Source organism: Phocoena phocoena, chromosome 16 (assembly GCF_963924675.1).
Source record: "Phocoena phocoena chromosome 16, mPhoPho1.1, whole genome shotgun sequence".
NCBI lineage: Eukaryota > Metazoa > Chordata > Mammalia > Artiodactyla > Phocoenidae > Phocoena > Phocoena phocoena.
Genome location: NC_089234.1, coordinates 62,795,327 through 62,807,724, shown reverse-complemented (window position 1 = coordinate 62,807,724; position 12,398 = coordinate 62,795,327). Strand labels below are relative to the sequence as shown.

Below are 12,398 nucleotides of genomic sequence, written 5' to 3'. Positions count from 1 at the left end.
CTTTTCCTCGATGACACTTCTTTGAATGTGATAATTGTCCTTTGGGGATGTCATCCCTCTTCCCAAGGTCCACCCAAATCTGTGGGTGTAATAATAATAGCAGTTGCAGGGCAAGCTGCTGCCCTCGGGGGCTTCTACACATCAATCTCACTTAGTCCTCCTGCGCCTTAGCCTCCTCATCTGCCTCAAGGGGATACTTGGTCCCTTCCTCTTGGCGTCGTTGTGAGATTGCCTCGACCTGTTTCAGAGGTGGTTAGAGCAGTGCCAGGCAAATGATGAGACCTAGGTCAGTGTCAGCTGCAGTGGTCATCATCCTCATGTCCTACTAGGTGAGGACAAGCAGAGTTTGAGGGCCGAGGGCCCGCTCAGCCCTGGCAGTGCTTCTTTGGATGTGACCTTGGGGGCGTCAGCTGGCCTGATTCCCATGCTAGCCCTCAGTGGGGACAAACGTCTCACCGCACCCAGGGCCACCCGTAGTGGCCACACCCTTGGCTCAGGCCTTCCATGTAGTCACAACAGGTGCAGCCTCTGGGAGGCCCTTCTTTGCCAGGGATGTGCCTGCCAGCTCTGGCCATCAAGTGGAGCAAAATGCTTTTATTGGAACCAACCTTCAGCTGGCTCGCAATTTTCATTTCTTCCAGGGTGGAATGGCGGGATGACTCATGCTCATTGGGCACCCTGCTTGGTGCTGAATGCCTCATGCATGGCTTCCCTTTGTAATTCTCAGCTCAGCTGTGCAAAGCTGACGTTGCTCTTCCTGCTTTATGGTTGAGGATCTGAGGCCCAGAGAGGATCACTGACTTGCCCAAAGTCACACAGCATGGAGTTACCGGTAGTGTGAGCATTTGAACTCTGGCCTGTCTGATGGCAAAGCAAATGCGCTTTGCACCGTACCCCAAAGAGGCACTTCCAGATCCCTCAAACTGATAACCTAAAAGGCTCTATGGGGACTCTGAAGGGGTATCTGCTTTGTGTTTTTACTAAGACCTTGGATCATATCACTCCCCTGGTTAAACCCTGCAGTGACTTTCCGTCACCCAGAATACCATCCCAGCTCCCTGCTGGTTCTGGCTGACAGGGCTTTCAAGGTCTGGCCTCATGTCCTCCGTTCTTGCTGGCTCTGCTCCAGGCACACCTGCTGCTGAAATATAACCACCTCGTCTCTGCGTGGGGTCTTTGCATGTCTTGACCGGCTTTTTCCTGTTGTTCCTATTTCAGATTAAATGACATCTCCTCAGGCCTTTCCCGACCTCCCCACTCCTTCCCCTGTTTGCCGTATCCCTGGTACCCAGCACTACCTCACTGTCCTTTTCACAATGCTGATTCCTCTCTGTCTCCCTCTGCAGATGTGTCCCATATGGGCAGGGCTGTGGTGCTTTGGCTGCCCCTTGTCTCTCTGGCACACAGAACAATGCCCGGCACACACCAGCATCTCAGTGGAGTAACTGCTTCCCCCAGGCGTTGGCATCTGTACAGGGGGAGATGCAGGGAGGGGCTAAGCTAAGGGGAAAATGATGCCAGCTGTGCCATCGCTTCAGTCCTGAGCCCAGGCCAGGGTGTGAGGTGTGTGCCCCTTTGCTAAGGGCAGGACAGGCAGAGCTGGGGCAGGTGAGGAGAAGGTCAGTGTGGTTCAGGGACCCCTGGGTTGTGGGGCTTCCCTAGAATCCTATTCTCCGGGACCTTAAAGGCCAGCTCCTCGGGTTGAGCGCCTGCCCTGGGGATGTGAAGATGGAGTCCGGTTGTCAAGGAAGGATGTTCCCTCCAGTGTTTAGTCACCACCCCGCTATCCCACCAAAAGGCTACCCAGCCTTGGCTTGCATGCCTCTCCGGTGACGGGGCGCTCACTACCTGTTGGGCAGCCATGCCGCTTTTGGCGAACTCTGACCCCACAACAGATGCCTCATTTGCTGCCTGTAGCTCCCCCTACCAGGGTGACACCCATCATAAATCACATCGTCCATCCCCCGGCAGGGCCCCTCCCTGCCGTCTGCCCGGGGCCCCGGCAGTGATGGCAGCTCTCTTCCCCACTTGTTCCATCCCTCAGTTTAAGTGCTGTGGCGGAGAAGACTACCGAGATTGGAGCAAAAACCAGTACCACGACTGCAATGCCCCCGGACCCCTGGCCTGCGGGGTGCCCTACACCTGCTGCTTCAGAAACACGGTACCCGCTGCTCCTGGGGCTTCCCGGCTGGTCAAACGCTTCTCTCACCTTTCAGGATGGGTGGTGGAGATGGTTGGGTGCGGCAGGCAGGAGGTAGTGGTCATTGTCGAGGCTTCCTGAGCCTCGAGGGCTACTAAAGGGGGTGAATCTGGGAGGGGGGGGCGGGGAAGTCTTGTCTTATTAGTAGCGGTCGTTAACATCTACTGAGCACTTACCATGTGCTGGCCTTTTCTAGGTTCTTTAGTTGTATTAACTCATTTAGTCTTTTCAACAACCCTGTGAGGTAGGTACCGTTATTTCACACACTGTACAGATGAGAAAATTGAGGAACCAAAAGGTTAGGTGCTTTGCCCAAGGTTGATGGGGCTGGGATGAAATTCAGGCAGCCATTGTCAGAGCTGCACCCTGGACTCCTGTGCAAGCCAGGCAAGGAGTAGGAGAGGGTCCAGGCCGGGGGGCTTAGCAGGGTGGCTGGCTTGACAGCCGTAGCCAGAGGACCAGAGCAGGGCCTGCACTGTGGGCATTGCTGGTGGACTTTGGGCTTGACGTCCTGGTCACCATCAGCAACAGGGTATTTGGAAGGGGTCTGGTGATGTAACCGTCAGCCTCCGCCTCTCCCCAGTGGGATCCTCTCAGCTCTGTTGCGTCCTTGGCCCCTTGGGAGGCTGCCCTGTGCTGTCACTGCTAATAAATGAGAGGCTTGGTCAATCCTGTGTTTGACTAATGTGTCCCAAAACTGCATGGTTTCTGGGTTGGAATGAGGCGGAGAGCTTTGCAATTACTCACACCCTGAAGAGTCATGGAAAATTTCTCTTCTGATGCTCCACCATTCTGTGCCCACTTCCGGATTCTGTAAACCGCACAGCTGCTGGTAGGGGTGGGGGCCTCACCCAGTGAGTCAGGGAGCCAGTGCCAAGTGCATTAGCCCTAAAAAGGCTGGACCAGGAGGGGAGGTTTGTTTGGAAATTGTAGCTGCCATTTTAGGGTAGCTTTCTGTGCAAGGGGAGTGCTGGGGAAGAGCCCGGGTTTTTTAGGGAGGCCTACGGGGGGTGACCCTGAACTTCATCACCCAAGGCAGTGGCACCTGAAGGTCCAGGTTGAGATGTGGAAGCCCAACTTGTATTCATTCATTCATTCAACGAGTATTTACTGAGGACCTGCCAGATGTGGTTCTACATTCTGAGGATACAGAAAACACACAGAGAACTTTTGCCTGCATGGAGCTGACATTCTTTCTAGTGGGTAGAACTGACAAGAAAAATAAATAAGTAAAAGAGATAGTATGCTAGAAGATGATAAATGCTAAGGAGAAAAATAAAGCAGGGGCGTGGAGGATTGCAATTTTAGATACTGAGAAGGTAGGTTCTCAGTAAAACCCTGAAGGAAGTGAGGGAGTGAGCCATGTGTATCTGGGGATGGGAACTCCTGGCAGAGAGAACAGCAAGTGCAAAGGCCCTGAGGTGGGAGTTGCCCTGGTGAGTTTGAGAAACAGTGCAGAGACCAGTGTGGCTGGAGCAGAGTGAGTGTGGGGGAGGAGAGTGGCAGACAAAGTCAGGGAGGTCATGGGTACCCTGATGGCCGTGGTCAGCACTTAGGTTCCCTTGAGTGACAAGCAGTCAAGTGACAGGGCTTTAAGTAGCTGAGTAGCAGATCTTACTTAGGCTTTACCAGGACCACCCTGTCTGCTGTGGGAGCAGAGGTGACGTGGGGAGTCTGGTTAGGGGCTAGTGCAGTGGTCCAGGTGTCACAGCTAAGGCTGTCCGGGAAGTGGGCTCTGACATGCTGGTTAGTGAGCAGGAGGTTTAGTAGGAGGTGTGCTCAGGATTGACACCTGTAAGGGAGGTGACAGAAGCTGGGCTGGGCAGAGGGAGAGGTTGAGCAATGATGCAGGCTCAATGGGGGCCTCAGCTGCCTCTCCAGGAATGTCCTGGGATGATCCTTCAGAGTTGTCCCATATTGGGGCAAGGGGAACAGGTCTTCATACCCTCCACATGCACCAGGCATTACATGAGGAGTGTCCCACCTGGAAGGGACTTGCTGGCTTGTTCAGCAGAGAAACAGAACCAACAGGATGTGTGTGTGTAAACAGATTTATTATAGGAAACTGACTCACAGAATTATGGAGGCAGGCAAGTCCCAAGATCTGAAGGGTGAGTCGGCAAGCGAGAGCCCCGGGAGAGCCAATGGTTTAGTTCCAGTCTGAGTCCACAGGCCTGAGAACCAGGAGAGCTGATGATGTAGTTCCTGTTTTAAGGCTGGCAGGCTCAAGGCCCAGGAAAACCCAGTGTTTCAGTTCATGTTTGAAGTCAGGCAGGAAGAACTCTCCCTTACTCGGGAGGAAGGGCTGCCCTTTTGTTCTATTCAGGCCATCGACTGATTGGATGAGGCCTGCCCACGTTAGGGAGGGCAATCTGCTTTACTCAGGCTACTGACTTAAATGTTAATTTCATTGGGGGCTTCCCTGGTGGCGCAGTGTTTAAGAATCTGCCTACCAGTGCAGGGGACATGGGTTCGAGCCCTGGTCCGCGAAGATCCCACATGCCGCAGAGCAACTAAGCCCGTGCGCCACAACTGCTGAGCCTGCTCTCTACAGCCCGTGAGCCACAACTACTGAGCCCGTGCGCCACAACTAGTGGAGCCCAAGCGCCTAGAGCCCATGCTCCACAACAAGAGAAGCCACCGCAGTGAGAAGCCCGTGCACCGCAACGAAGAGTAGCCCCCGCTCACCGCAACTAGAGAAAGCCCTCGTGCAGCAACGAATACCCAACGCAGGCAAAAATAAATAGATTAAATAAACTAATTAAAACAGAAACAAAACCAAAAAATGTTAATCTCATTAAAAAACCACCCAGAATTACTGTTTGCGTAGATATCTAGGTGAGTCACCCTGGGGCCTAGAGAAGAGTTCTGGGCTCTAGGGTTAGGGAGGCCTCTGCTGCCGCATGTCTGTTCCCTGAGGGGCAGGAGCTGTGGTTCCACCTCCAGGGCTGGAAGCACAGTGAAGAGTAAGTTTATTCTTGTCACCTTCTTACATACCATATAGTTTACTTATTTATTATGTTCATTGTCTGTCTCCCTCCCTAGAATAAAAGTTCCATGAAGGCAAGGACCTTTTTTTGTTCGTCTATATTCCCAACACCTAGAACAGAGAATGGTACATAATGAGTGCTCAGTATTTGTTCAGTAATGACTGAATGAATGAACAAATGAGGTAGGAAGCACCTGTTCCCATCATGCCCTCGTGCACTTGCTCCCCAGGCCTGACCTTCTCCCTGGGGGTCATGTTCTTGGCCTGGGGGGCCACAAATGCCGACTGACATGAAGTGGATGCTCAGTGTTTTGGGGTCTGAGGGCTCCTGGGGGACAGTCTAGACTGGGAGAGGTTATTTTGCCCACACATCAGGCCCTGACATTTAGACTGATCTAGATGACGCCTGAGGTTCAACCCACTCTTTTGGAAAGAGAGTAGACAGCCCTCCTTGCCTTCCAGGGGCTGGGATCGTGTCCAGAGTCACTCCAGCCAGCATGTCTGTGTTCTGCCATGTGCCCAGCCCTGGGATAAGCCCTTTATGTGTCTATCTCACTTTATATTCAAAACAGCTCCGTGGAGTACATTCTTAGATCGCCATTGCTTTATGGAACAGACCAGGGAAGCTATTCATTCATTCAACAAATCCTTATTGAGTGCCTGCATGTGCTAGTCCCTCAGCAGCCCACCTAAGGTTGGTCACAGAGCTCCTAAGTGGCAGAGCAGGACCTGGACCAGGTAACATGATGCCAGAGACCATACTGGCCACTCCGCTGTCCTGCATTACTGCTGGAACCTGTGGCACCCTGGTCCCACAGCAGCTTTCACTTAGATGTGAAGGGATGGGACCGGGACATCGAGCTTTCTCTCACCTTCTAGAAAATAGAGGAAACTATACAAGGGCTCAGGCAGTGATGGGAAGTGCCCCTGCCAGTCCTGTGTTATAGGTCTGCTGGGAAGAGATTTGATGGGTCTAGGGCCGACCACAGCTTCCCCTGCGCCTAGATTAGTCAGCCACTGGGAGTCCCTGAGAGCAGCTCTCTTCCCAGGCAGGAGGTTGGGCGGTCCTTCCACTGGTGGGTGGCTGTCTGCAGGAGCAGGGAAGTGTGGTCAGAGGCCTGGCTTTGCCCTCAGGTAATCCCCAGCTGGCCAGGGCCCTGGCTGTGGTCTGGGATTTTCTTTCATAAGAGCCAGCGTAGTGGGAGCGGCCCAGCCCTGACCTCAGACAACCCATAACCATATCAGCAAAGCTTGGGCTCTGCGGCGGCTGCAGTAAGGGAGCCTGGGGCAGTGCCCTTTCCTCTGGGTTCCTAGGCTGCCACGGGTGGAGCAGTGGGCCTCCCACCGAAGCGCCACGGAACTGGCCTTCCCACCTGTCCTCCCTGTGCATTTCTTGGAGGTGGGAGGTTAAGATGCCGACTTGAGCCAGGCTGCCGGGGTGGGAATCTCAGCTCCATCCATACTGGGCAGTGCAACTCTCTGTGCACTATAAAATGGGGGTCAGGGGGAATAAATGTCTTCTAGAGTAAACACTATGTAAGTGTTAGCTAATACACATTTCTCTTTCAGACAGAAGTTGTCAACACCATGTGCGGCTACAGAACTATTGACAAGGAGGTAATGCCTTTGAAATCTCTTTCCTCCAGAAAGGTTGCCCTTCCTGTCCCATCTCCAGGGTGATCAGAGGGGCTACCAGGGGTGAGGCTCCTGGCTGCTGAGATTTCCCAACATTCCTGGCTGTGAAAAGGAGCCAGGGACTGCCCAGGTTTTCTGCCCTACCCAGAACAGGAGGACTCGGGGAGCGAAGAATCCCCCCAGGCTGGGAAAGGCTGGCTGCCAGGGTGTGCCGAGCACCTAATGTGTGAGGCCACCGAGGCCACCGTGCCCCTGCCAGTGCCCCCAGCATGTCCCTGTGCCTGGCCGCGCTCAGCACCAGCCTGCCTCTGCCCTTGGAGCTGCCCATTTGCCCCCGACCTGGGAACTTCTTAGAAACGGGCATTCTTGGGGTGGTGCCAGGAGGTGATTCTGACACACATTTAACATGCAGAGCCACAGACCAGCAGGGGTTCTCCAGCCATCAAACCCAATGGCCAGTTTTTATATTAAACACTTGGTAATGCCCTATTTATTATTCCAAAGTGAAATTCACAGATAATATAACCTACCTACACACATAATTCCAAAACAAGTAATGTAATGATTTGAGATAAAAGGAGAAATAAGATGAAACAATTTACAACCATATACCGTATTTCAACACGTACATGTTCAGGCACTAGACAGAAAAAGTGAAGTGGTTGGGTGTTTACACTGCCAGGGGCTTCTGATACTTGGGAGGGGTGTTGTGTGGACAACTTGCATTACCATGGGCGTATTTTTGCCATTGACATGGTTTTTCAAAATGCTGAACAATTCTTGATAAAGTTGCAAATGAAATAAAGTATAATTATTCCTTACTTTATCTAATATTCTTTCTACAGAATTCAGTGCATAGTAAAAACATGCAGAAAACACTTTGGTTTTTATGTCCCTGGAGTTAGGCTTTGGGCTCAGATAATTATGGATGGGTTTTCACCCATCCAGATGCCCAGGGGACATCTAAGACGCAGGTAGTCTGGAAAGTTGTCCATGGAGTAGGATTGCCCTGAGCTCTACAGTCCCTCAGCCCCCAGCCCCGATCGCAGTGATAACCAGAAGTGCCACCACAATGTCCGCAGTGCTCTCTAGGGAACGGTACCGCCTGCTGAGACCCAGTGATCTAGAGCCACCTTCTTATCACATTGCATACGAGAAACTGAGGCCCAGAGAGGCTGAGGGACTCGCCTGGACCTGGGGTGAGTGGCAGAGTTGGGACCAGGGCTCCCAGGCGAGTGCTCAGCCAGGCTCCTCCCCGGCAGCGCCTCAGCGTGCAGAATGTCATCTACGTGCGGGGCTGCACCAACGCCGTGCTCATCTGGTTCATGGACAACTACACCATCATGGCGGGCCTCCTGCTAGGCATCCTGCTCCCCCAGGTGTGCTGGTCGCCCCCCCCCCCCCCCAGGGAGGGGAGCTAGAGGTGGGGATGGTGTGGGCAGGCTGTGGCTTCAGATGATGTGTGGCTTGGTGATTACAGAGTGCAGAGTAGGCACAAAGGGCTGGGGTGAAGAGAGCTCTTGGACCAGCCACCTGGGCTCACCCTGGGAGGGGTGGAGGGTTGGAAGGAGGGGGTGAATGGCCTAGAAAGTGAGTGACATAGCTGGGGGGGGGGGGAATAGGAGTCACAGAATGGAGGGTCTCTGGGATTTCCCAGCAGGCGCAGAGGAGGGCCCAGGCTGGGGCCATTGGGGTAGTGGGGGCTAGGGACTGCCAGAGAGGGCCACCCAGATGGCCAGCAGGCTCTCACCCGCCCTGCCCCTTCTCCTCAGTTCCTGGGGGTGCTGCTGACATTCCTGTACATCACCCGGGTGGAGGACATCATCACGGAGCACTCTGTCACCGATGGGCTCCTGGGACCCAGCACCAAACCCAGCGTGGAGGCAGCAGGCACGGGGTGCTGCATGTGCTACCCCAATTAGGGCCGTGGCCTGGGGCGGCAGCTCCAGAAGGACCGTGCCAGGACATCTCTGCGCAGGCCACGTCGTGGGGGCCAGATAGGACTGTGGCCCCTCTCTCCACATTCGGCACTGACCAAAGCCATGGCTGTGTTTGCTCAGGGCTCCCAGGCCACCGCCTGTCTGGGGGGCGGAGCCCCTCCCCAGCTGTGGAATTCTGTGCGTGCCCACCCTGCTGGGCGTGGGGAACAGGGCACCCCTCCTCCAGGCTCCGGCTGCTGGGGAAGGGGGAGCTTGGCACTGGGCTCCAGACCCATTTCATTTCTGGTAGTGCCTTGGCCTTGGTGTTTGTGCCCCTTTGAGGGAAGTTTTATAGTGATTTGTAATCAGGGAGGGAGGAGAGCATGTGTGCCCCGAGGTGAAGGAGCAGAGGGGTGGGGTGCAGACCCCAGGCCCCAGTCCTTCGGCCTCACCTTGAGGCCACATTGGGTCCGTTTCTCAGCCTCCTGGGTACCTCGAGACCACCCCAGGGCTGCTGCTTTGTTGACTCTGTTTTGTACCTGATTTTATAACATTCATTTTGTACACAGTTAACAGGAGTTTCCGACTAATCAAAGCTAGCTGTTCCCCCCATTCCTCTTCCCCCTCCAAGCCAGTTTATTAATCAGACAATAAAGACATGATTTTTTTTTTTTTCTGGTTTTTTGTTTGTGCTGTTTGGGTCGAGAGTGAGGAAGACCTCAAGTTGGGCTTGGAAACCCCTTGTTGGTGCAAAGATTGAAGGGGAGCCACCCTGAGACCAAGATTTGGAACAGTTTGGGACACTGAGGCCCAGGAGGATCAACCGAGGCTGCCTGTTTCCAGCTTGGAATGGTCTCTCTCACCCTTTGGTTTGTGGACTGGGCCTGGAGCCTCCTATGCCCATCCTTCCTGCCAGGAATTCACTTGCTGGAAACCTCAGGGAAAGAGGCAGAGATGACAACCTATTTTACAGACTGGGAAACTGAGGCCAAGCCACACTGGCATGAGTCTTCTCTTCCGGGAAGTGGGGTAGATGGGAACTAGGAAAGTCGGGGGTCCGGGAAGGAGCAGTGCCCACAGATCCACCCTCGACCTTTGGGCTATAGAACTGGAGTGACTCTTTTTTTTTTTTAACCAAACAAAACGTGCTTTATTTAGTAAAAACTGGTGAGTGTGGGCAGGACATGGCAGAAGTGCACAGGGGCTGGGGATGGGAGGGTCAGGGGTCAGCACAGGGGGGACATGACTCAGGATGGAGGAGCCAGAGGTCAGAAGACTTGGAGGTGGGTGGGTCATTGGTAACTTATCACCTGCTCCTCTAGAGGCTACATGTGGCTCAAAAGCCCCTGGGGGTTCCAGAGGCCTGACCAGCAAGGGAAGGTTTGTCTCTGCAGGCCTAGGGAGGCCCTACCCCCAACATCAGCAGGAACTCTCGGTGACAGGATGAAAGCCCCTGGAAAGCATCGGACTGTAAACAGCCCATTGTTCCAGGGCCTGGGGTGGGGCTGGACGGTGCTCACTGCCTAGCAAAGGATGGTGCTGGTCGCCCCCTGCTGGAGACGGCAGGACCTGTGTGGATCAGTCCACCCAAGCCTTCCTGCCCCAAGAGTTGACTTCTAGATTTGCTGTGAGGTTCTTAGTAGCCAGGGCAATAGAAATAAACAGCATGAGCCCCAAACCCGAAGAATTCAATTTAAGAGTGTTAAAGGAACTGCCCATCACACCCACAAGAGGTAGGATGCCTGGTTGGCCATATGTACAAGCCTGCATTGTCTGATGTGTAGGAAAGGGCAGAAGAGGGATTTTTTCTTTTTTAAAGGATAGAATAACGCAACAATAGCAAGCACATCACTGAGCACACTCTGTCTCAGAAACTTGTCTAAACATAGATATTAACTCCTTTAATCCTTACAACTGTATGTGGTAAATCCTGTTATCTCCCTTTTATTGATGGAGAGACTGAGGCATATTGTGAACTTGCCCAAAGCACACGGCTGGTAAGTGACAAAGCCATGATGTGAGCCTGGGTAGAATCTCCCTGGCATGCAGCCCCTCTGCTCTACTGATTCTGTTGCCTCGTATGGACACATGGTACTAAGCGTGCAAAACCTGGGATGGCTGTTACTGTAGCTGTCCCCGTGGGGTGGCCACTGCAGGCGCTGCTGGAGCCTCTGCCTGGTCCCCATTTTGACCAGTGCATTCAAGGCCAGGTCAAACTCTGTGTCTGGCTGGTGGCCTCGTGGCACTCTGGCTCTGGCTGTTCTCTGAGGATTCTCTCTGTGCTCAGAGGGTGTGGCAGCTGCTTTTGGGACAGCAAGATGGCAGAGGCACCGAAGGGGTTGGGACTGCACTGAATCTGCTTATCCAAAGTCACATTACCCTGGAACCTGGAAACTTCTGGTCACCTTGTCCTCCCTCTTCTCACCACCACTCACCAACACCCCCCTACCTCCCACTGCTGCTTCTGTGCACCAGGGATCACAGGTTGGTGCCCACAGGAGGCTGAGTGCTGTGGACACTTAGCTCTTCTTTTTTTTTTTTGAAACCTCAGCCACTCACCTCTCCTGAAAACACACGGAACCCATGGAGAGGCCTTTCTCAGTCCTGTGGTTGGGCTGCCCCTGCTTTGCACCCTTTGTGCTTCAAAAGCAGTTACATCATCCTGGCCCCTTGTAACACAAGGATGGAAGAATGACCCTCAAAGTGAGTCATTTTCCCTCACCGTGGCACACACAGAAAATGATGATATCAGTGCAGCCCACAATATTTGTGAAGCCGGGGGAGATTTGTAGGCTTTGATTTGGGACTTTTTTGCTTCTCATATATTTATAAGAAAAACAAAACAATAAAATGCATTAAGGAAGACTGGGTTAGTAGAAAAATTCCAAATAGTATTCTCCAAACTTTGTCTTAACAGTATATTGAGGTATATTCAACCTAAAATAAACCACACACATTTAACGTGACAAATATATCACTAGTCAAACCATCATCACGATGGAGACAATGAACAACCCCATCATGCTAAAGAAATTTCCTCTTGCCCCTTGGGGGTTCCTTCTTTATAGCCCTTCTCACCACCTGCTAACCCATCTCCAGGTGACCGTGGATCTGCTTTCTGTCTCTATACATTATATTTTCCAAAATTTTATATAAGCGGATTCATGCAGCGTGGACTCTTCTCTTTGTCTGCCGTTTTTTGCTTAACGCGATTATTTTGAGTTTCATTCATTTCCTAGCACGGATCAGTAGTCCATTCCCTTGTATTGCTGAGTAGTATTCCTTTGTATGGCTTTGCCATAGTTTATCCAATCACCTATTGATGGACATTTGTGTTGTTTCCAGGTTTTTGGTTGTTTTTTAATACAAATAAAGTTGCTATGACCATCCAGGTACCTGTCTTTGTACAGAAATATACTTTCATTTCCCTTGGGTAAATATCTAGGAGTGGAATAGCTGGATCATATGGTAAGTGTATGTTTAGGTTTATGTTATAGGAAACTGCCAAAGTATTTTCCACAGTGGTTGCATGATTTTATATCCTGACCAGTAGTGTAGAGTCCCTGTTCCTCTACATCCTTGCCAGTATTTGGTATGGCCAGTCTCTTAAATTTTGGTCATTCTAATGGGTGTGCGGTGATAAATCGTTGTGATC

The 12,398-nt window shown here is 52.5% G+C and overlaps 1 protein-coding gene across 2 annotated transcripts in view; it reads left to right on the top strand.

Annotated features, from left to right (window-relative positions):
- Positions 1-9,415, top strand: part of TSPAN15 (tetraspanin 15) — a 49,240-nt gene extending 39,825 nt beyond the window's left edge. Inside the window, exons 5-8 of one of the 2 annotated variants that reach the window (XM_065894342.1) lie at positions 2,045-2,161; positions 6,759-6,806; positions 8,087-8,203; positions 8,597-9,415. In XM_065894342.1, the coding sequence (XP_065750414.1) occupies positions 2,045-2,161; positions 6,759-6,806; positions 8,087-8,203; positions 8,597-8,746 (432 nt within the window). In that variant the 3' untranslated portion in view covers positions 8,747-9,415. The remainder of the gene's footprint in view (positions 1-2,044; positions 2,162-6,758; positions 6,807-8,086; positions 8,204-8,596) is intronic. The other variant, XM_065894343.1, reaches the window with a different exon arrangement.
- Positions 9,416-12,398: the final 2,983 nt, after the last annotated feature.